Source organism: Nycticebus coucang, chromosome 6, assembly GCF_027406575.1.
Source record: "Nycticebus coucang isolate mNycCou1 chromosome 6, mNycCou1.pri, whole genome shotgun sequence".
NCBI classification, from domain to species: domain Eukaryota; kingdom Metazoa; phylum Chordata; class Mammalia; order Primates; family Lorisidae; genus Nycticebus; species Nycticebus coucang.
Window position 1 is genome coordinate 43,591,420 of NC_069785.1, and position 20,654 is coordinate 43,612,073.

Sequence of the window (20,654 nt, forward strand, 5' to 3'; positions counted from 1 at the left end):
GGAGGAGAACCCTTAGTAGGTTTGGTTTGGAACCAGCTCTTGGTCTGCTGGACAGGATGTCCGCGGGCACGCCCCCCCCCCCATGATTACTAATTGTGGGGCAGGTTTTGAGGCAATTATTTATTCAATAGGTTTCTGCGTATTTACTTACGGAGTGCCTACTGTGTGCAAGATGGTCTACTATTAAGAGGTAATACTTCATTGGACAATGTGAGGACACGGCCAACTTCCATACCATATCCTGGGGAAAGGAGTAGAAGCAGAGGAAGAATGATAGCCCCAAAGATGGGGGTGATTGGACTTCAGCTTGTGTGGTGTAGCAGTGAGTATGTAGTGTAACAGATAAAACCTCGGGTTACCGTGAAGGTCTTGGAAAACCACAGACCCAAGACCCACAGTGGAAAACATGCTGGGAAGGTAGACTGGAGAGAATGGTCATTTCCAGGCAGGAGGATACTTGGCGATGAAGTATGGGAAATCGAGCACGAAAATGGGGAATTCGGCTCAATGAAAAAGAGGCAGGAAGGATGCGAGCAGATCCTGTGGGGGGGACCCTTGGGTCACGCAGGGCTTGATGGTTAGGAGTGGGATCAGAGTCCGGACAAAAGTTGGGGTGCGATAGAGGTAGAGAGGTTTTAAAGGAAGGATGTGAAGTGTTGGGTTGGAAAAGACGCTGGCCTGTGTTAAGGGAAAGGAGAGGCGTGGCCGGGGTTCCCATCCAGTAGACCAAGCCAGGCGCTCGGGTTCGGCACGGGGGTCACTGGGGCGCGGGTGGCACGGCTGGGGCGAGGGACGTCTGGCGGTGGAGCGGGCTGGCTCCGGCCAGGGGTAGAGCTCCGCGAGCCACTCGGGCTCCGCGGGGGGGCGGTACGAGCTCGGGCTGCGGGCGGGCCGGGAGGAGGAGGCGGCTGGGAGAAGAACATGAATCAGCGGCGGCGACAGCGGCGACGGCTGTGGAAGGAGCGCGGTGGCCCAGAAGCGGCCCCGAGGACCCCGCGCCGCTAACGGCGCGACCGCGACCCGGAGCGGGCGTGGGTCTCGGAGGCACTCGCCCCAGCGCCGCCCCCCGGCGGCCGCAGCCCTTCCCGCGACCCTGCTCCCTCCTCCTCCTTTTCTCCTGCCTCCTCCCACCTCTTTCCTCCCGCCTCCCTGCTCGCTCGAGGGCCGGGCCCGGCATGGTTCGGCGTCGCCGCCGATGGCGCTGAGGCGGAGCATGGGGCAACCCGGTCTCCCGCCGCTGCCGCCGCCGCCGCCGCCGCCGCCACCCGAGCTGCTGCTGTTGCTGGTGGGTCTGGCCTCTTTGCTGCTCCCGGAGTCTGCGGCCGCAGGTTAGGGGCTGGCCCCGGAGGCGGGCGGAAAGCGGGGGGCTGCAGAGGGGCGCTGCCAAAAATCGGAGCCCAGCTGAGCGAGACCCGGGCCTGGGCGGGCCGAAGATTTGAGTGAGGGGACCGAAGCTGGAAGGCCGAGGCTTGGGAACCCGGGGAGGGAGCGCAGCGGAGTGTTCGCTGCCAGATCTACCATTAGGGCCCCCACCCCCAACTTTCTTGTGCCCGGTGCTTTTCTGGCGGGGTGGAAGAGAAGGGAGTGGGGTGTGTGGTCAGCGAGGAGGGTTGAGAGTGGATTTTCCCGCCTTGCTGTTCTAACTGTTTGCTCTCCCCTCCCCAGTTTAGGACCCCATTCTGCCCGCCATACACAGAGGTCCCACTCTGAAACCGCGGGTTGGAGCTAAGCATTCAAGGGTCACCCTGCTAGCGTTTAGGTACAAGGGTTGTGAGGGTGCCCAGTGACAAAAAATCTGGGTATACTCCAGTTCCTCTGCTCTCAGAGCTTCCTAAAATAAGGAATGTTGGAGAGGATGGGCTGGGGCAAGGTTGCTGATCTTCTGGGGGTGGGGGGGCTTAGCTTTATGCTCTCCTGAAGCTGCCCAGCCCTTTGCTGGTGGAGGAAGTGCTCGTACTGCACCTTGTTCCCCAAGTTCACATTACACACTTCTGGGACTTCTGGCTGCATATGGAGTGTGAGGCTGTCCCTTCTTGTCCTGTTAACAGATCCTGAGAGGGTGAACGGAGTAGGGAAGAGACACAGGCAAGGGCAGCAACTACTGGGCTGGCACCTTCTCTTAGGACAACATTCCCTGCCGTATCAGACTCTCAGGGAAGAGAATGGAAAGAGGGTGACAAGTATTTAGAAGCTGAAATGTGTGTATTTGGTGTTGAGATAGCCTAGGACTTTGCCTAGAGTCACACAGCAAAGGGCAAGAAGAAGCAGGATTGGATTTCATCTCTGCAGATACTTCACCTGCCCCGGTCTCTGCTTCAAAGCATGCCAAGAGCCGGGAGAGGAGTGTGTGTGTGTGTGTGTGTGTGTGTGTGTGTGTGTGCAAAGGATAGGGTTCCAGAGGGTGGCCTCTGTGAATATGACAGTGGCTCTGGGGCATTGGGCTCCCCAGCTTAGGGTGCTACCTCTCCCTTCTGCCTCCCACCTTCCTTTCGCCCGCCCCTGCACACATTCAGGTATTAATAGAGCGGGTGGCTGCCAGGAAGGCTGCCATGTGTTTGATCTGACGTGGTTTTGCAGCCATATGTTCTCCACTTCAGGGGAGCACCCTTTCCTTTCCTTCCTCAGCCTCCCTTCATTTGGCAGGGTGGGGTGCAGAGGGTGCTGGTAGCAGTTCAGGTTCAGGCTGACAGCTTGGGCAGAGAGCTGGCATGGCAGCCTGTTGCACTGGTTGGGTGCAACATTCATTCCTAGGGCAGTGCCCGCCCCACAGGGTAACTCCCCATTGCTTGGGCCCAGCTTGCCTTCTTTTTGGTGGTTGAACCCAGCAGGAGCATATGGAGAAGAGGTCTTCAGAGCTGGAGGAAATTTGGCAGTGACAGAAATGAGACCTGGAGAGCTTGTCACGCCCCTTCCCCTAGCCAAGGTCCAGGCCACCTTCCTTCCCACACTGTCCTGCCTCTGCTTCCTTGGCACTGTCTGAGAAAGACCCCTCTGACACAGAAGCTGCTCTCTGGAAGAGAATGGACACTTGTTTCCAGACACAAGGTCTTATGACACATTTTCCTTCCCACTCCTCAGGCCTGAAGCTCATGGGAGCCCCAGTGAAGCTGACAGTGTCTCAGGGGCAGCCGGTGAAGCTCAACTGCAGCGTGGAGGGAATGGAGGAGCCTGAGATACAGTGGGTGAAGGATGGGGCTGTGGTCCAGAGTGTGGACCAGTTGTACATCCCGGTCAGCGAGCAGCACTGGATTGGTTTCCTCAGGTGCAGGAGTGTGGGGGAAGGTGTGGGGTGCCTGCCCCCAGGCTGTGTTCTTTTTGGGTCTTGGGAGCTGGGGATTATCCTGACACCCAGAAGTCTGTACTTTTTTAAAATTTGACAACCTGTGGAAGCTTCTAGAAGCGGGGACAGGCTGAACCCATCAAGTTTGCCCAACAGAGCTGTCCCCTTGACCTGAGAAGCAAACCTGCTATCCTGTTTTCACAGCCTGAAGTCAGTGGAACGCTCTGATGCAGGCCGTTACTGGTGCCAGGTGGAGGATGGGGGAGAAACTGAGACCTCTCAGCCGGTGTGGCTCACGGTAGAAGGTGAGGAGGCAGAGCCACATGGGCATGTTTGCCAGGAGCAGGTGCTATCTGTTGGTGACCATAGCTCTGCAGAGAACTCAGTGGAAGCTGGGCTGCCCCATTGCCCAATGGGGCCTGGTTGTACCTGGCTCTAGGTCCACCTCAGACATTGGAAGACCTTACCCACTGGAGTTTGGGTATCTGAGAACCAAGGGGGCAACTAGAGTTCACAGCCTATGGAGTACAGGCTATTTCACTTGTCTGAGCAATAAGCCTCAATAAGACTCAAGCACCCATCTGGGGCTGGACCCTGTTCTGCCAAGTGGCCTGGCCGAGGTGGGTGGTGAGGGAGGGGAACAAGGCTCCACAGCTGCAGGAGCAAAGCTATTCAGCCCAGGAAAACAAAGTGACTAAAAATGTAACAAAGGGCCCTGAAAGGGAGCTGAGGCCTGTCAGCAAGCAGAATTCTGCTAAAGTTCTTACCCCCTCCCCCTCCATTCTTGCCCCTTCCCCAGTTCCCCACCCCCAGCCTCCTCCCTTACTTGAGAAAAGCTGTCAGAGCAGGTCTGGGAAGGGAGTGTGGGGACTGTTCATAGAATTTGCCATGCCTAAGGGGGCAGCATAAATGGTATGCCTAAGGTGTGGGGCAGACATGGTGGCAGTGTGCAAGCATATAGTTAGTTATAGCTATTAGGAGGCTGAGGTGGGAGGATTATCTAAGCCCAGGATTTTGAGGCCAGCTTGGGTAACATAGTGTAACCCTGTCTCAAAAACAAACAAACGAACGAACGAACAACAACAAAAACAGGTGGCGCCTGTGGCTCAGTAAGTAGGGCACTGGCCCCATATACCGAGAATGGTGGGTTCGAACCCAGCCCCAGTCAAACTGCAACAAAAAATAGCTGGGCATTGTGGCGGGTGCTTGTGGTTCCAGCTAACTTGGGAGGCTGAGGCAAGAGAATCATCTCAGCCCAAGAGCTGGAGGTTGCTGTGAGCTGTGATGCTACAGCACTCTACTGAGGGCGACAAAGTGAAACTCTGTCTCTAAAAACAAACAAACAAACATAAAAACCCAAAAATATTCCTAAGGAGGCTGAAGAAGCGAAGTTGCCTTCTCTGCTGTCCACTCATTCATAAGGGGCCTGTGGGGATCTTCACAGGGGACTTCAAATGGAAGCAGACTTGTTCTTTTGTGCAAAAGGAAGCCAAGAGGTAGTGAAGTTCATTCCCCACTCCTCTTTTCTTCTTAGGTGTGCCATTTTTCACAGTGGAGCCAAAAGATGTGGCAGTGCCACCCAATGCCCCTTTCCAACTCTCTTGTGAGGCCGTGGGTCCCCCTGAACCTGTTACTATTGTCTGGTGGAGAGGAGGCACGAAGGTTGGGGGACCTGCTCCCTCTCCATCTGTTTTAAATGTAACAGGTAAGCAGTGTCAGGAGGGGGCTGGGAATGAGCTGGGCCCTTGAGGGTGGGAAGCTGGTAGAGTTTGAATCTGCTTCAGTCGCCAAGTTTACTGTTGTGAATGTCCAGAGCAAACCCCAGTGTCTGGATACGTGAGCTGAGCCATTACTAAGCTCATTAGTCAGGTGTGCTAGGCTGGCTGGGTGGCTCATTAGTGGTGATCCTGCGGTGTGTGCCTAAGGAGGGTGTGGGGCCTCCTTTTGCTCACAGCAGGCCAGATCATACACAGCTGGCCCTGGGAGATGAATTGTATGAGACCAGGAGCACCCATCCCTCCTCCCCCTCCCAAGGGACAGAGCCAGAAACCAGCCCACGCAAAGCTAGGGAGGAGTATCTGGCGGACACTGACAAGACTCTCAGGCTGCAGAGGGGAAGGAAGGGAGTGAGAAGGAGTAGGGGAAGCCAGCACAAAGATACAGGGGCCTTCTCCAGAAATCTCCAGACATTTTCCCAAACAATAATATCTGTTCATACCTCTGCAAGTCATGCCTGCACAACTGCCTGTGCCCCACAATCCTCAGGCATGGACCTCACGTGCTTGTGAGGCGTGCTTATCTAGGAAATAAAGTTTACTGTTTCTGGTTCAGGCTTGACCTGAGCAAAAAACTGGGAGGCCGAGCTTGGTCTTATGTGCCGGAAGGTAAGAGGGAAGGGGCGCTGAGCTGTTAAGTCCCCAGCAGTTTGAATCTTGAGAAGAGGTGGACTACAGGGCCTGTTGGAAGCAAGGGCAGGTCCTCAGAGTGCCTCTGAGTTGGAGCAGATTGGAGAGGAGGCTGGGTTCATTTCCTTCCAGATGTGCGTGGTTGGGACCCTCAGGCAGGCAGCCTGATAATGAGTACTCACTGAACTCCTACTCCACACACCACACTGCGCTAGGCACCACGGGAGAGTGAAGGAACATAAAGGAAATAGAAACCATTATTCAGCCCCCAGAGAACTGAGCCTAACTGGGGAGACAAGACACATGCATAAGGAACTGAGAACTATTGGTAGGCAAAGCATCTGCAGATACAGCAACTGTAGGGCACTGAGCAAACAGAGAAGAGCTCTGGTATGCACAATAAAGGGGTGACCGGAAAAGGGAGGCAGTTTGTGGGAGAAGGGATTGAGGTGGGAGAAGTGGTGTAACATTTCTCAAGTGCTTGCTGCATGCCATGCACTTTACACGTTACCTGATTCTCACAGTTCTGTCATTTGAGAGATGAGAAGACAGAGCCCTATCCAGGCTCATTAGTCTCCAGAGTCCCTGTTCATTTCACCATGTCCCACCGTCTGTCCCGTTCCTTTGACTGGAGAGACTTCTAGGATGTTCAGGCTAGAGCCTGAGTGGCCCCCTTCCCCATCCTTCTCATATGGATTGGGAATTGCTGCTTGGGGGGCTGACTGAGGTTTTCTGGTCCCAGGGGTGACCCAGAGCACTGTGTTTTCCTGTGAAGCTCACAACCTAAAAGGTCTGGCCTCTTCACGCCCAGCTACAGTTCATCTTCAAGGTAGGAGGACTGAGCCAGGTGTGGTGGCTCACACATATAATGGCTCACCCACAAAATCGCAGCTACTGGGGAGGATGAGGTGGGAGGATCATTGGAACCTAGGAGTCCAAGGCTGCAGTAAGCAACCTGGCTGATTGCAGCCAGGACAGGCCTGGCAGAGAGGAACGGTAGGTGAGGCCAGGGGCATACTCAGTGAGCTGTCCTGCAGTTAGAATCATTTGGTGTTCCAGCTCCCCTCCGTCCCTCTTGGAATCTCAGAGATAAGGGGTTAATTGGCATAGCTCCCATTCCTAGTGGGAGCACCTGGACCCCACCATGGCTGAGATAAGAATAGAATCCTGACGTCACAGCAGATTTCCCATCACGAAGAGTCCTTGGGAGGGAGAGAGGGAGTCAGCAGGAGATTGTTAAAGCTCACTGCCCAAGCTTGTTTCTGGCACTCCCTGTGAGGTAGTGGGGGTGGGGAAAGCAGCCTCCTAGGAGGATGATAGCAGTGGAGACCCTAAGGGCTGGTACACAGGAGAGGGAGGGAGGGAGAGAGCTGGTGTGTGGGCTGTGGCTGCATGGGCAGCTGCCTGTCTCTCCTTTGTATTTCCTGAGGCTGGAGGTGCTGCCCCCACATACTCTCTTCTTATTCCTTGGTCAGACAGGGCCCCTGATTCGGGGGGAGGCGACCTCTCTCAACAGCCTAGGCACTCTCCCAGGTATGAGTAGCTGTGCCCTACTGGTTGCTTGTGTACCACTGTGGTACTGGGAGTGCCCCAGACCCTAGGGAGGGACTCAAGTCTTAACTCCCTTGCCTCCTGCTCCCTCTTCTCGAATCCTTACTGGGCACTGACTCTAAGTCCCCATCCGCAGCACTGCCTGCAGCCCCCTTCAACATCACCGTGACGAAGCTCTCCAGCAGCAATGCTAGCGTGGCCTGGATGCCAGGTGCTGATGGCCGAGCCCTGCTCCAATCCTGTACAGTGCAGGTAGGCTGAGATAGATTGGACAGGCTCTCTAGGCCTGTCCATATTCATTTTGGCTGCTTGGCTGGCACTTTGTTGACAATGGTATCATTCGTACTAGACTTGCCAGTGAGCTTGGTCGCCAGCTCTGTTCAGCTGCTTTTTCTTAGCAGGAAGAGCCCAGACCACTGTGTGTTATCACAGAGTGCTCTGGCAACTCAGTGACTCTGCAGATTTGCTCAAGCCCGTGTGTTCTTCAGGCTGGAAAGCAAATACTAGGGCAGATTTGGGGTATCTGGAAGAGTTTTGCCTATGTAGATGAAAATCCAAATTTGATTTATCTGGTAGCATACTCTCATGCCTCCCCTCCCCCCAACCATCTCAAGCCAAAGAGAACAACAGAACCAGAAGGAGTCCTAAGCCCTGGTGAGTGGAAAACTGGTAAGGTGATATTAGAAACCAGAGACAATGCAGGCTTGCTCATTTTGGTCTGTTTTCTTAAAAGGTATTTAATGAGCGAGCACCTTTCAAATCTGTTTTAGGCAATTCCCCTAGGCAGGAGGGGCCCCTGCCCTTGGACTCCACTATTTAGTGGACCCCACTCTGGCCCTCCTTGGCTGTACCCGTTGTTCCTGGGCAAGGAGTCTATAAGGCCAAGGGGGTCATGGCCATCCAGATCATGAGGACCCCCTCACTGCCATACCACAGTCTACATATTCAGGATCTCTTGCTCTAATGGCCCTGAGTCTGCTTCCAGGGCCTATGTGGGCTTCTTTCCGGGTCCATTTTCCTAAGGATGACTACACTGTGATATGTGCAGCTCTAAGCCATTGTGAGAAGGATGGGAGCTGAGCTTGTGCACATGAGGCCTCTCGTGGCACAAACCCTTGGCTGGAGGCCAGCTCTTCCAGTGCCACCTCATCCTGACTTGGGACTCTTAAGTCTAAGAATCTGGAGAATTATAGATGCAAACCTGTTTGGAAGGTTTATTTGTCAAGCTATTAAGATAAAAAGTATGTAATAGTTTGTTAGTTAACTTATAATGCTTGAATGTTTAGCCATATAGTACCTGGATCTCTATTTGTACTCTTTTCCTGGCCCCCAAATTTAAAGCAAGGGATTGGTTCATGGTGCCCCTACACTCCCAGTTTCAAGCTCTGAGACCTTGAAATAGCATGTAAACAATTACAGTAAGTGGTAAGTATTTTAATAGTTATGCACCAAGTACAAAGGGACAAGGAGTTTTCTGTGGTAGATGAGAATGGCTTTCTCCAAGAAAATGGTATTTGAACTGAGTCTTTTTTTTTTTTTTTGTAGAGACAGAGTCTCACTGTACCGCCCTCTGGTAGAGTGCCATGGCAGTCACACGGCTCACAGCAACCTTGGGCTTATGCGATTCTCTTGCCTCAGCCTCCCGAGCAGCTGGGACTACAGCGCCCGCCACAATGCCCGGCTATTTTTTTTTTGTTGCAGTTTGGCCAGGGCTGGGTTTGAACCCGCCACCCTAGGCATATGGGGCCGGCGCCCTACTCACTGAGCCACAGGCGCCACCCTGAACTGAGTCTTAAAGGATGAGTTAGGGCTTTGCTAGGAAGAACAGGTCATTCCCAGCAAAAGGAACAGCATTTGCAAAGGCATGAAAGTGTGGAACCCAGTGTGTTATTGGAGTAGGGGCAGGTGGGAGGGGATGAATTACAAATATTTAATGATAGCCTTAGAGGAAGCATTAATTCAAGCTCCCATACTTAATAGCCCATCTTCTGTCTCATCTCACAGGCCTTAGGGACTACCCTTCCCTGTATCATTAGTTTTCTGCTTTTCTATAGGTGACTCAGGCCCCAGGAGGTTGGGAGGTCCTGGCTGTTGTGGTCCCTGTGCCACCCTTTACCTGCCTGCTCCGGGACCTAGTGCCTGCCACCAACTACAGCCTCAGGGTGCGCTGTGCCAACGCCTTGGGGCCCTCGCCCTATGCTGACTGGGTGCCATTTCAAACAAAGGGTCTAGGTAAGGGACTCCAGAGAGGCTGGGCAGGGCTACAACAGGGGAGGTGCTGTGTTGGCTTGAGTTCTGAATGGAGTTGATTGAGAGGAGCTACCAGACAGAGAGGATCAGGCATCATTCAGCAAATGTTTGCTGAGCATCTGCTGCCCCCACTACTTACCACTTGGCATCTAATTCTTATGAGTGGAAGAGATAAGCAAACTAAGCAAAATCAGATAATATAGTGATAACAAGTGCCCCTGGGCAGTCAAGGAAAACCTGTGAGGAGATCGTGGGTGAGGGAAGAAGCCATGCAAATATTTGGGAGAAATCACCTAAGGAAGAGGGTACAGGAAGTACCAAGACACTGTGACAGGAACTTGCTGGGAGTTCTCTGGCCAATAGGCTGGCATAGTTGTGAGAGGGGAGCGGTGAAGGTGGGGCAGAGGGGCAGAGGGGCAGTAACTATGCTGATAAAGAGCAGCACTGCTGAGCTGGGGTGCTCCCAGCCCACTGTTTACCCTCTCTGCACAGTGGGTGAGTGCTCTCACAGCAGGGAGGTGACCTTTTCCCCCATCTGTTGCTCTCTGAGCTCTTTAGTTCTTGGGAGTTCGTTCCAAAGGTTAGCGTGGGATAGTGATGGTGGGAAGGGCAGGGATCTTAGCAACCTTCTCTCTTTGGGTACAGCCCCAGCCAGTGCACCTCAAAACCTCCATGCCATCCGCACAGACTCAGGCCTCATCCTGGAGTGGGAAGAAGTGATCCCTGAGGGCCCTTTGGAAGGCCCCCTGGGACCCTATAAACTGTTCTGGGTTCAAGACAATGGAACCCAGGTAAGGGAGACAGAACCCTCCACTTTCTCCACTCTCCTGGAGTATCAGCCCTCAAGGTCTAAAGGCCTTTTAGGGCTTCAGAATAATTATCTTTGGTGGGCCTGGGCCTCCCACTGCTTCAGGGAATCTACTCCTCCCAGCCTCCCTTGGAAACTCCACTCCTCCTAGGATTATGTCTCCTATTAGGATCGCATCCTGTATCTACTTTGTATCTAAAGCAGGAAGCACATTCCTGCATCAGCTGGGGGAGGGCACAGATAAGGCTTTGTCCCCAGCTCAATCTCTTCCCATCCCCCACCTGAGCATTCCAACTGAGCCTTGTTTGTTCTGGAGCGGCCTCTGTGGCCCAGAGCAAGAATGTGATGACTCCCAGAAGGTTTATTCGTACAGCCCCTAAATCCACGGTGTCCCTAGACTCCCATGTTCCTAGCTGGGCCTTTCTCTGCCCTCAAGCCGCAGAGGGATGCTTTTTTGGGCTCAGTGTGGGTTGGGGCTTTTCCTGGTTGCAGGATGAGCTGACAGTGGAAGGGACCAGGGCCAATTTGACAGGCTGGGATCCCCAGAAGGACCTGACTGTGCGTGTGTGTGTCACCAATGCAGTTGGCTGTGGACCCTGGAGTCAACCACTGGTGGTCTCTTCTCATGACCATGCAGGTGAGGCCGGGCAAGGAAAGGGGACCAGGGAATGAAGGCTTTCAAGGGCAACCTAGACTAGTAGGAGGAGGCTGCTAGTGCCTTTCCTTCTAATAGGCCTACAAAGTTGAGGCCTGGGCTGGCAATAGGTCGCAACAGCCAGGGCCTGTCATTAACCAGATAGGAACTCTTGGGTCTTCCACTGGAGCCTCTTTCACTCAGGACCCTTACTAACTGAGAAGAGCCTCTTTAACAGGCTGGATGGCCATCCTAGGAAAGTTCTAAAGGGACCCCCTTGTGTCAGCATCACTCATGTTACTGCCCCTCCCTCCCACAGGCCAGCAAGGCCCTCCCCATAGCCGGACATCCTGGGTGCCTGTGGTCCTTGGTGTGCTTACAGCCCTGGTAACGGCCGCTGCCCTGGCCCTCATCCTGCTTAGAAAAAGGCGGAAGGAGACACGGTTTGGGTAAGGAGGTGAGGATGTGGAGGGAGAGGCAAGTAGTGACAGACCTTTGAACTGACCCTAAGTCCTGGCTTTCCGTTTAGGCAAGCCTTTGACAGTGTCATGGCCCGGGGGGAGCCAGCTGTCCATTTCCGGGCTGCCCGGTCCTTCAATCGAGAAAGGCCTGAGCGTATTGAGGCTACATGTGAGTGGGGGGTATCATGGGAGGAAAAAATGGGTGGTGTTATATCTATCTGCATTCCTTTTACCAACTCATTGACTTGACCAATATGTCTGAACCTCAATGAGTCTGAGGCACATAGTGAAAAAGACACAGACCTACCCTCATGAAGTTTACCACCCCAGCGGTGGGGGAGCTCAGTTCAGCTCTGTGCTCTGAGAGCGGAGGATGGGGTATAAGAGGCAGGCTGGGGTTTGGATCAGAACCCAGATCCCTCCCCCTTTTCACCAATCTCTCCACAGTGGATAGCTTGGGCATCAGTGATGAACTAAAGGAAAAACTGGAAGATGTGCTCATCCCAGAGCAGCAGTTCACCCTGGGCCGAATGTTGGGCAAAGGTACATGGGGCTGTGCAGGGATTGGTGTGAATTTGCTGTAGCTAGACATGTTTGGTTGCCCGATCACTTTGTATTTGGGTCAGTTCCTATAAACAAGATATACTTATAGACTCACAAGATGAGGATGTTTGGGGAAATGGTGGCTAGGGACAGAGAAGGCTGAGAAGCCACTCCTAGCATGCTTTGCTTTGGCTGTGGGTGAAAGAGCTTCCTCCAGCGTCCTCTGATGATTTTGTGTCCCCAGGGAAGGTCACCTGGGAAGGAGGAGGGTGGGTAGCAGGAGGCTAAGAAGAGTCCCTCTCAGCGGCACCCATGGCTCAAGTGGCTAAGGTGCCAGCCACATACGTCTAAGCTGGTGGGTTCGAATCCAGCCAGGCCCACCAAACAATAATGACAGCTGCAACCAAAAAATAGCCGGGGGCGGTGCCTGTGGCTCAAGGAGTAGGGCGCCAGTCCCATATGCCGGAGGTGGCGGGTTCAAACCCAGCCCCGGCCAAAAACCACAAAAAAAAAAAAAAAAAGCCAGGTGTTGTGGCAGGTGCCTGTAGTGCCAGCTACTTGGGAGGCAGAGGCAGGAGAATCCCTTGAGCCCAGGAGTTGGAGGTAGCTGTGAGCTGTGATGCTACGGCACTCTACCCAGGGCGACAGCTTGAGGCTCTGTCTCAAAAAAAAAAAAAAAAAAAAAAGAAAAGAAGACTCCCTCTCATTTGGATTGGTTCCTAGGAGAGTTTGGTTCAGTGCGAGAGGCCCAGCTGAAGCAGGAAGATGGCTCCTTTGTGAAAGTGGCTGTAAAGATGCTGAAAGGTGAGAGAATGAATAGTGGTTATGGCATGAGGGCATTACTTGGGAGGGAAGAAGGTGTGATGATCCCGAAATAGGCTCTGCTTTGCCCCTAGATTTTCCAAGAACAGCTATTTAGCACTAGCCGTATCATGTGAATAATTCACAAGCATAACCTCACACACAGATTCATGCCCCAGTCATTGCTCTCTGCTGTCAGCGTTGACCATCCTCTGAGTTCCTTCTTAGGGTGATTGCTGCTGTCACTGGTTGAGCTGCTAGTCTGCCCAGACCAAAGGAAAGGCTCTCAGCAAGTGGGAAAATTGTTGGATAGCACTACTCCATGAGAGTTTCTCCTGCTCATGGCTGACTGTTTTCTGGGCCCTCTGGGAATTCCAGAACGTCTGAAGGATAAGACCTAGGAGTCCTGGGTCAGTGAAAGGGGCACATCTCTCTTTGTTCCCTTTTCCCCACCCTTTTCTTCCAGCTGACATCATTGCTTCAAGTGACATTGAGGAGTTCCTCAGGGAAGCGGCTTGTATGAAGGAGTTTGACCATCCACATGTGGCCAAGCTTGTTGGTGAGCTCCTTTTTGGGAGAGGCAATTATAGAATTGGGCTAAAAATATGCAGACAAGATGAGAGGAAAGTCCGTAGGAAAGAAGCTTGGACTTACCTGGTAAGTAAGCAGATGGCAAAATAGCAAGGAAAGTCTAAAATCTGACCATGCTCCAGGTGAGGAGTACTGGAGGTCTGCGTATGAAGATTGCTTGTGTGGACAGAGTGGGAGGAACAGGGGACAGAGGAGATGCTCTGGGGATCTGGGAGCAGCCAGAGCCCTCCTGGGTAGTTCATAGGCCGGTAGTTCATAGGCCAGAGCTAGAGGGGGGGACCCAGCTAGTGGGGACTTATGTAGACACTTGAGCTGTCCCTTGACCTTTATGTGCTCAGCTCCTGACTCACCCTTGTCCCAGGGGTGAGCCTTCGGAGCAGAGCTAAAGGCCGTCTCCCCATCCCCATGGTCATCCTACCCTTCATGAAGCACGGGGACCTGCACGCCTTCCTACTTGCCTCCCGGATTGGGGAAAACCCTTTTGTGAGTGCCTGGGGTGGGGGTGGCCAGGAGGAAACAGGGTGGGAGAAAAGAGCCTGGGTAGGGATGGAGACCCTAGCAGAGAGAGACTCGGTGGGTAGGGCTGATGGAGCTAGTTGGGGAATGGCTCAGAGTTTGAATCCCTTTAAGCTAATAGGCTTCCTTTTCTTTCACAAAACCCTGCTGGGAATTTTGGGCTAAGCAGAGCCCTTTCTGGGAGAAGAGACTTGTGGAGCCCCAGGCTGGGGAAGTCTTGGCTCTCAAACTCTTGCTTGGATTTGCCAAAACTTCTGTGCCTTGGGAAGGCCCTCCATCCCCTTTCCTTTCTTCCAGTGATTTTGAGGACAGTCTTTAGGCTTCTAGCCAGGGAACCCATCCTCCTGCCTCAGTTGGCTAGGCAGGTCCAGCTTGAGCTTTTCCTGTCTGCCCACCAGAACCTGCCTCTCCAAACCCTGATCCGGTTCATGGTGGACATTGCCTGTGGCATGGAGTACCTGAGCTCTCGGAACTTCATCCACCGAGACCTGGCTGCTCGGAATTGCATGTATGAATTCTGGGGTGGGAGACAGCAGCTAGTGCCAGGAGGAGCTAGTTAATGGTTGGCTGCTGCTGCCTGGGATCGTATCTGATATGCACTGGGACAGCTCGGGGGTGGCTCTAGAAAGCTATGAGTATGGGGGAAAGCTGACTCTCCTTCAACACCCCTCACAGGCTGGCAGAGGACATGACAGTGTGTGTGGCCGACTTTGGACTCTCTCGAAAGATCTATAGTGGAGATTATTATCGTCAGGGCTGTGCCTCCAAATTGCCTGTCAAGTGGCTGGCCCTGGAGAGCCTGGCTGACAACCTGTATACTGTGCACAGTGACGTGGTGAGCAGGGTGACACGATGAGGCTTCATGGTAACTCAGGTGGTGTGGACCAGTGTGTGAGCAGACCTTTGGTACCCTCAAGGGCCTAGCCAGGTCTGCTTTCTGGTGTTTTGCTGCCCAGTGATGAGGCCCCTGAGCCCCAATGTGCTTGCCTGGCTCAAGAAGCCTAGTGACACCTTTTCCTCACCCTTGATTCTATTCTAGTGGGCCTTCGGGGTGACCATGTGGGAGATCATGACTCGAGGGCAGACACCATATGCTGGCATTGAAAACGCTGAGATTTACAACTACCTCATCGGCGGCAACCGCCTGAAACAGCCTCCAGAGTGTATGGAAGACGTGTGAGTACCTTGGGAGGGGGATTCTGGAAGGAAAGAGGAATCTGGGATGTTGGCTGATGGCTACCACTGCAGCTGCTGGCCCAGCAGGAACTCAGAAGCTCAGCTGGTAGAAACATCCTTTCAGTTCAAGAGAAGGCTGGCCTCTACCTCGTACTCACTATTCATCCACCGCCTCCCTTGTTTCTTTCTTTCTCCCTTTCCTAGCCCATGTTTCTCGCTCTAGCTTTTTCTACCACTCTCTTTCCTATGGTTTGGAGGGAGAACTAAGAACACCAGGGCAGAAAGTACAGGGTTAAACAACAGTGCAAGTTTCCTTGTCACCTTATCCCCACCCCTGCCTCCTTTGTTCTCCACACCCAGCTAGTCCAAGGAAACCTCCCAGACTGAGCTCTCCCTCCCCTTCAGATAGGGCTGCACCCTCCGCAGAAACATTGCTACTCCATCACTGTCTTTGTTTTGCAAGGAGGGGGCAGAGGGAGTAGGGGGTTGACTTTTTTCCTTGGTCTTGCCCTCCTCTTAAGGGAATGGAAGGGACCTAAGATAAGGAACTGAGACCCTGGGAAGAAGGTATCTGCCTCCCTTCCTTTCTGCAAGTCCAGAAAGGGTGTGCGGTGATACCTCTCACAGTAAACAATGGCATCAAACTCTTTGTTGATGAGGGTATCAGTAACATTAGCTGGGCACTTTGGCATTCTTTCAGGTAATTTTCCTTTAGCTATGAGAGGAAAAGACTATTATTATCCTCATTTTGTAGATGAGGAAATAGAATTAAAGAGGTTAAGTAACATGGCCAGTCACACAGCTATTAAATGAATGAAGTGGGTTTTTAGAGTATGTGCTCTTAACCATGACACCAACCATGATTTCTCTGTTCTAGTCTTACTCCCCCACTCTATCCAACCCAGGGTCTCCCTGAGCCTCCAGAGGACCTTTTGTGAGGACCAGGAAAAGGGAGTCTACTATGATCCAGAGATAAGAATCTGCTAGTTTTTTTTTTTTTTTTTCAAGACAGAGTCTCACTCTATCACCCTGGATAGAGTGCTGTGGTGTGGCATCATAGCTCACAGCAACCTCAAACTCTTGGGTTCAAGCCGTCCTCTTGCCCCAGTCTCCCAAGTAGCTGGGACTATAGGTGCCCGCCGTAATACCCAGCTACTTTTTAGAGACAGAGTCTCACTCTGGCTCAGGCTGGTCTCAAACTCCTGAGCTCAGGCAATCCGTCTGCCTTGGCCACCCACAGTGCTAGGATTACAGGTGTGAGCCACCATGCCTGGCCATCTGCTCTGTTTTTCTTGCTATGAGGCTAGGCCTTCAGTAATGGGCAGGCAGAGGACGGTTTAGCCTGAATGGTGGGGTCCTTCTCTAGGGTAGTAGGTGTGAAGTGCCCTGAGCCTGGGCTGTGAGTGACTTACCTGCACCTGAGAGAAAAATCCAAAAACATAAACCAGGCCTCTGCTATTCATTCAGCAGAGCTCAGGGCATGGTAGGGGTAGGATGTTCAGGTCTAGTGGCTAATGCCTGCCCCAGTCCAAATCTAGAACTCCAGAAACTCTGATGGGCTGTGGGGACCAGGCCCTGACTCAACCTTTTCCCAGGCTGGAGCTGCAATTGTCAATGGAGGATGGGCGGGCACTGGCGTCCTACCAGGCAGCCTGGTGGACATGTGCCAGCTGGCTCCAGACACAGCCTTGAGAATGTGTCCCGGTCTGGCCATTTACCCATGGCCCCAGACCATTCCCACAGCCCACTGGTTTCTGACATGATTATTCGTCACTGGGAGTAAGAGTAAGAGGGGAGGAGTAAGACTATTAGCAGAGCTGGTGTGTGAGGCAGTGCTGGGGGTTAGGGAGGGTTTGTCCTGGGCATAGGCAAGAAGGCAGGCCTTTGCTGTTACTGGACTTGATCTCCAGCCCATTCTCGTTAGGTTTTGGGTTTTTTTCCCCCTTTAGCTTGAGGCATTTCTTGAGGAGTTGTGAGTGATAGGCTTCAGAGTGAAATTGTATGTAAAAAGTATTCCTGTTGGGGAAGACGCCTGGAAGCTTTTTTCAGATACTCAAAGGTATCCATGAGCAGTGAAGACTTTTTTCTTTGGTAGAGACAAGAGTCTCACTTTCCAGCTCTTGGGCTTAGGCAATTCTCTGGCCTTAGCCTCCCGAGTAGCTGGGACTACAGGCACCCGCCACAACGCACAATACCCAACTGTTTTTTTGTTGCAGTTTGGCCGGGGCCGGGTTCGATCCGCCACCCTCGGTATATGGGACCGGCGCCCTACCCACTCAGCCACAGGCACCACCTGACTTTTTTTTTTATTACTTCCTTGCTCATTTTTTTTTTTTTTAATTTCTTTTTTGTTGTTGTTGTTGTTTTTAAAGGCATAACTTACTTTTTTCTTTCTTGCTTGCTTGCTTGCTTGGTTGCAGTTTTTGGCCGGGGCTGGGCTTGAACCCACTACCTCCTGCATATGGAGCCGGCGCCCTACTCCTTTGAGCCACAGGCACTGCTGACTTTTTTTTTTTTTTAAACAGTCTCACATTGTCACCCTGGGTAGAGCCCAGTGGCACAGCGTCATAGCTCACAGCAACCTTAAACTCTTGGGCTCAAGAGGTCCTCTTGTCTCAGCGTCCCATGTTGCTGGAACTACAGGTGCTCACCATAACACCAGCTAGTTTTTTCCATTTTTAATAGAGACGGGAGTCTTGCTCTTTCATAGGCATCCGGCAAACCGCCTGCCTCAGCTTCCCAGAGTACTAGGATTACAGGTATGACCCACCTTGCCAAGCCAGCAATGAATACTTAAGTCTGCCTGAGCAAATGTTGCTCACTCAGCATAGGAGACACTTTGGAGCCAACCTATCTGGCTTCAAGTCAGGGCTCTGTCACTTTCTACCTGTGGGACCTTGACCAAGTTCTTAACCTCTCAGTGTGTCAGTTTCCACATATGTAAAATAGGGATCACTTATTTCATAGAGCTGTTGTGAGAATTAAATAATTCAATAAATGTAAAATGCTTTGAATAGTGCCTAATACATTATAAACTCTATACGTAAGTGTATTAAAATCACATTTTTAAAAATCCCACTGTTGGGCGGCGCCTGTGGCTCAGTGAGTAGGGCGCCGACCTCATATGCCGAGGGTGGCGGGTTCAAACCCAGCCCCAGCCAAACTGCAACAAAAAAATAGCCGGGGGTTGTGGCGGGCACCTGTAGTCCCAGCTGCTCTGGAGGCTGAGGCAAGAGAATCGCGTAAGCCCAAGAGTTAGAGGTTGCTGTGAGCCGTGTGACGCCACGGCACTCTACCCCAGGGCTAGAGGGCGGTACAGTGAGACTGTGTCTCTACAAAAAAAAAAAAAAAAAAATCCCACTGTCTTGTGATTAAGGGGCCTATAATTGGCCAGGGAACAGAGTGACTCTGTCTCAAAAAAGGGGGCCCTCTGGGCGGCGCCTGTGGCTCAGTCGGTAGGGCGCCGGCCCCATATACCGAGGGTGGCGGGTTCAAACCCGGCCCCGGCCAAACTGCAACCAAAAAAAAAATAGCCGGGTGTTGTGGCGGGCACCTGTAGTCCCAGCTACTCAGGAGGTTGAGGCAAGAGAATTGCTTAAGCCCTGGAGTTGGAGGTTGCTGTGAGCTGTGTGAGGCCACAGCACTCTACCGAGGGCCATAAAGTGAGACTATCTCTACAAAAAAAAAAAGGGGGGGCCCTCTGTTGTTGCTATTTTTGAGGGAAGGACCACTACCTCCCCTCACTCTTCTGTCCACTGCAGGTATGAACTCATGTACCAGTGCTGGAGTGCTGACCCAAAGCAGCGCCCAAGCTTCACATGCCTGCGAATGGAACTGGAGAACATTCTGGGCCAGCTGTCTGTGCTGTCCACCAGCCAGGACCCCTTGTACATCAACATAGAGAGAGCCGGGGAGCCTGCAGAGGGAGGCAGTCCTGAGCTGCCTGGTGGGAATCAGTCCAGCAGCGGGGCTAGGGATGGCAGTGGCATGGGGGAAGTGGGGGGCACCCCCAGTGACTATCGGTACATCCTCAGCCCTGGAGGGCTGGCTGAGCAGCCTGGGCAGGCAGAGCAGGAGCAGCAGCCAGAAAGCCCCCTCAATGAGGGCCAGAGACTGCTACTGCTGCAACAAGGGCTACTGCCCCACAGTAGCTGTTAGTCCGTAGGCAGAGGGCATCCGGGACCATCCCACTGGGTCTGCTGGCTGACTTAAGCCCTGTCTGACCCCAGCCCAGACAGCAAGGTATGGAGACTCCTGTGGTAGTCCTCCCAAGCTGTGCTGGGAAGCCTGGATTGACCAAATTGCCCAGTCCCAGTTCTTCCTGCAACCACTCTATGGCCAACCTGACATCAGTTCAGGCCTTGGCTTGATGGAGGTGGGCCAGACTTGGTTGTCTGAATCCAGGCAGCTGGCAGGAATGGGGTGTGTGTGTGTGTGTGTGTGGAGGGGGTGTAGTTATGTTTCCATGGTTACCATGGGTATGGATGGCAGTGGGGGCAGGGTAGATCCAGCCCTGTGGGTTCCTACCCTCCCGGCTAAGCTGCCCCTGCTGCTTTAATGCATGCATTGAGATGCCTCCAGCCTTGGGGCCCAGCTGTGCCCACACTTGGGGTTTAAATACCTAGGTTTGCTTCCTCCAAGTCACAAAGAGTGTCCTTGTATTATACCCTTTTAGGTGAGAGTTGGTAAGGGTTTGGTATAGTCAGGTTCCAAGCCCTGTGATTGGAGGAACACTCTCAGGTCTGAATTTTTGTCACCTTTCTGATTCCCCACCCTACCTAGGCCAGGAGAAGGGTGGGGGGTGGTGAGAGGAGAGTGCTTCTCTGAAGCTGACCAGTCCACAGCGAGGCATGGTATCACAGGCTACCAGATGCCCCTCTTTTAAAGACAATGTACCAAGCCCAACAAGAGGAAGGGGTGCTATGGGGCTTGCCCAGGAAGGAGTGAGGCTGGAGAGGAGTTCAAGAATCCTTCTCTATGCCTTCCCACAATCTGAGCATGCTATGAAATCCCAAATATCATAAGACTAACAGGCAGCTGTGTCTGAGCCCAACCCTTCCAACAGAGACCCTTAGTCCAAACTTCCCCTCTAACTGGAGACCCTCTTCTGTCCCAAGTCTCCAAAGAAAAAATAGGCCTGATGGCTGGTGTGGGTGAGGGGGAATTCTGGAGCCTGGACCCCAGCCCTGGCTGGGGGAGCCTCCTGGAATGCATGGGGCAGGCACTTGTGTTAGGGACATTTCCAAGTGGTTAGATGCTCTTTAAAAACAAATAAAATTGAAGAATAAAGACACAAGACTTTGTCTCTTAAATGTTTACTTTTTTTTCAGATCACAAAAATAATCTCTGCATAGACAAAAGTCTGGAAAGACATATCAAAATGTTAACAGCTGTTATCTATATGATGTGATTAATGGGACTTTTTTCTTTGGATTTTCCAACTTCTCTGCATTAAGCACAAAATGCTTTTATAATTAGATAAGACCCTAGTGAATCTTATATTGAAGATAATACATAGTCATTGTAGACAATTAGGAAAACACAGAAAATCATAAAGAAAAGATGCTGGGCAGTGCCTGTGGCTCAGTGGGTAGGGTGCCAGTCCCAATACTGAGGGTGGTGGGTTCAAACCCAGCCC

At 52.6% G+C, this 20,654-nt stretch overlaps 1 protein-coding gene across 2 annotated transcripts; it reads left to right on the forward strand.

Moving 5' to 3' along the window:
- The first annotated feature begins 129 nt into the window (after nucleotides 1-129).
- On the forward strand, nucleotides 130-20,305 carry TYRO3 (TYRO3 protein tyrosine kinase). Of its 2 annotated transcripts, none has more exons than XM_053595861.1 (19): nucleotides 130-190; nucleotides 3,079-3,262; nucleotides 3,485-3,585; nucleotides 4,815-4,985; nucleotides 6,428-6,514; nucleotides 7,373-7,488; nucleotides 9,291-9,468; nucleotides 10,132-10,277; nucleotides 10,787-10,931; nucleotides 11,248-11,377; nucleotides 11,458-11,558; nucleotides 11,837-11,932; nucleotides 12,656-12,736; nucleotides 13,200-13,292; nucleotides 13,686-13,807; nucleotides 14,239-14,348; nucleotides 14,516-14,675; nucleotides 14,880-15,016; nucleotides 18,778-20,305. In XM_053595861.1, the coding sequence occupies exons 2-19, from the start codon at nucleotides 3,090-3,092 to the stop codon at nucleotides 19,172-19,174; spliced, it is 2,544 nt and encodes an 847-aa protein (XP_053451836.1). In that variant the 5' UTR covers nucleotides 130-190; nucleotides 3,079-3,089; the 3' UTR covers nucleotides 19,175-20,305. The 2 variants fall into 2 exon arrangements, with proteins under 2 accessions (XP_053451836.1, XP_053451835.1); XM_053595860.1 differs by lacking the exon at nucleotides 130-190 and adding an exon at nucleotides 927-1,328.
- Nucleotides 20,306-20,654: the final 349 nt, after the last annotated feature.

Bases quoted from the DNA above. Each gene is read 5' to 3' on its own strand.
- TYRO3 (XM_053595860.1), top strand. From the start codon at position 1,196: ATGGCGCTGAGGCGGAGCATGGGGCAACCCGGTCTCCCGCCGCTGCCG. The intron at 11,933-12,655 runs GTACATGGGGCT...ATTGGTTCCTAG, and splicing joins GGGCCGAATGTTGGGCAAAG to GAGAGTTTGGTTCAGTGCGA. The intron at 13,293-13,685 runs GTGAGCTCCTTT...CCCTTGTCCCAG, and splicing joins ACATGTGGCCAAGCTTGTTG to GGGTGAGCCTTCGGAGCAGA.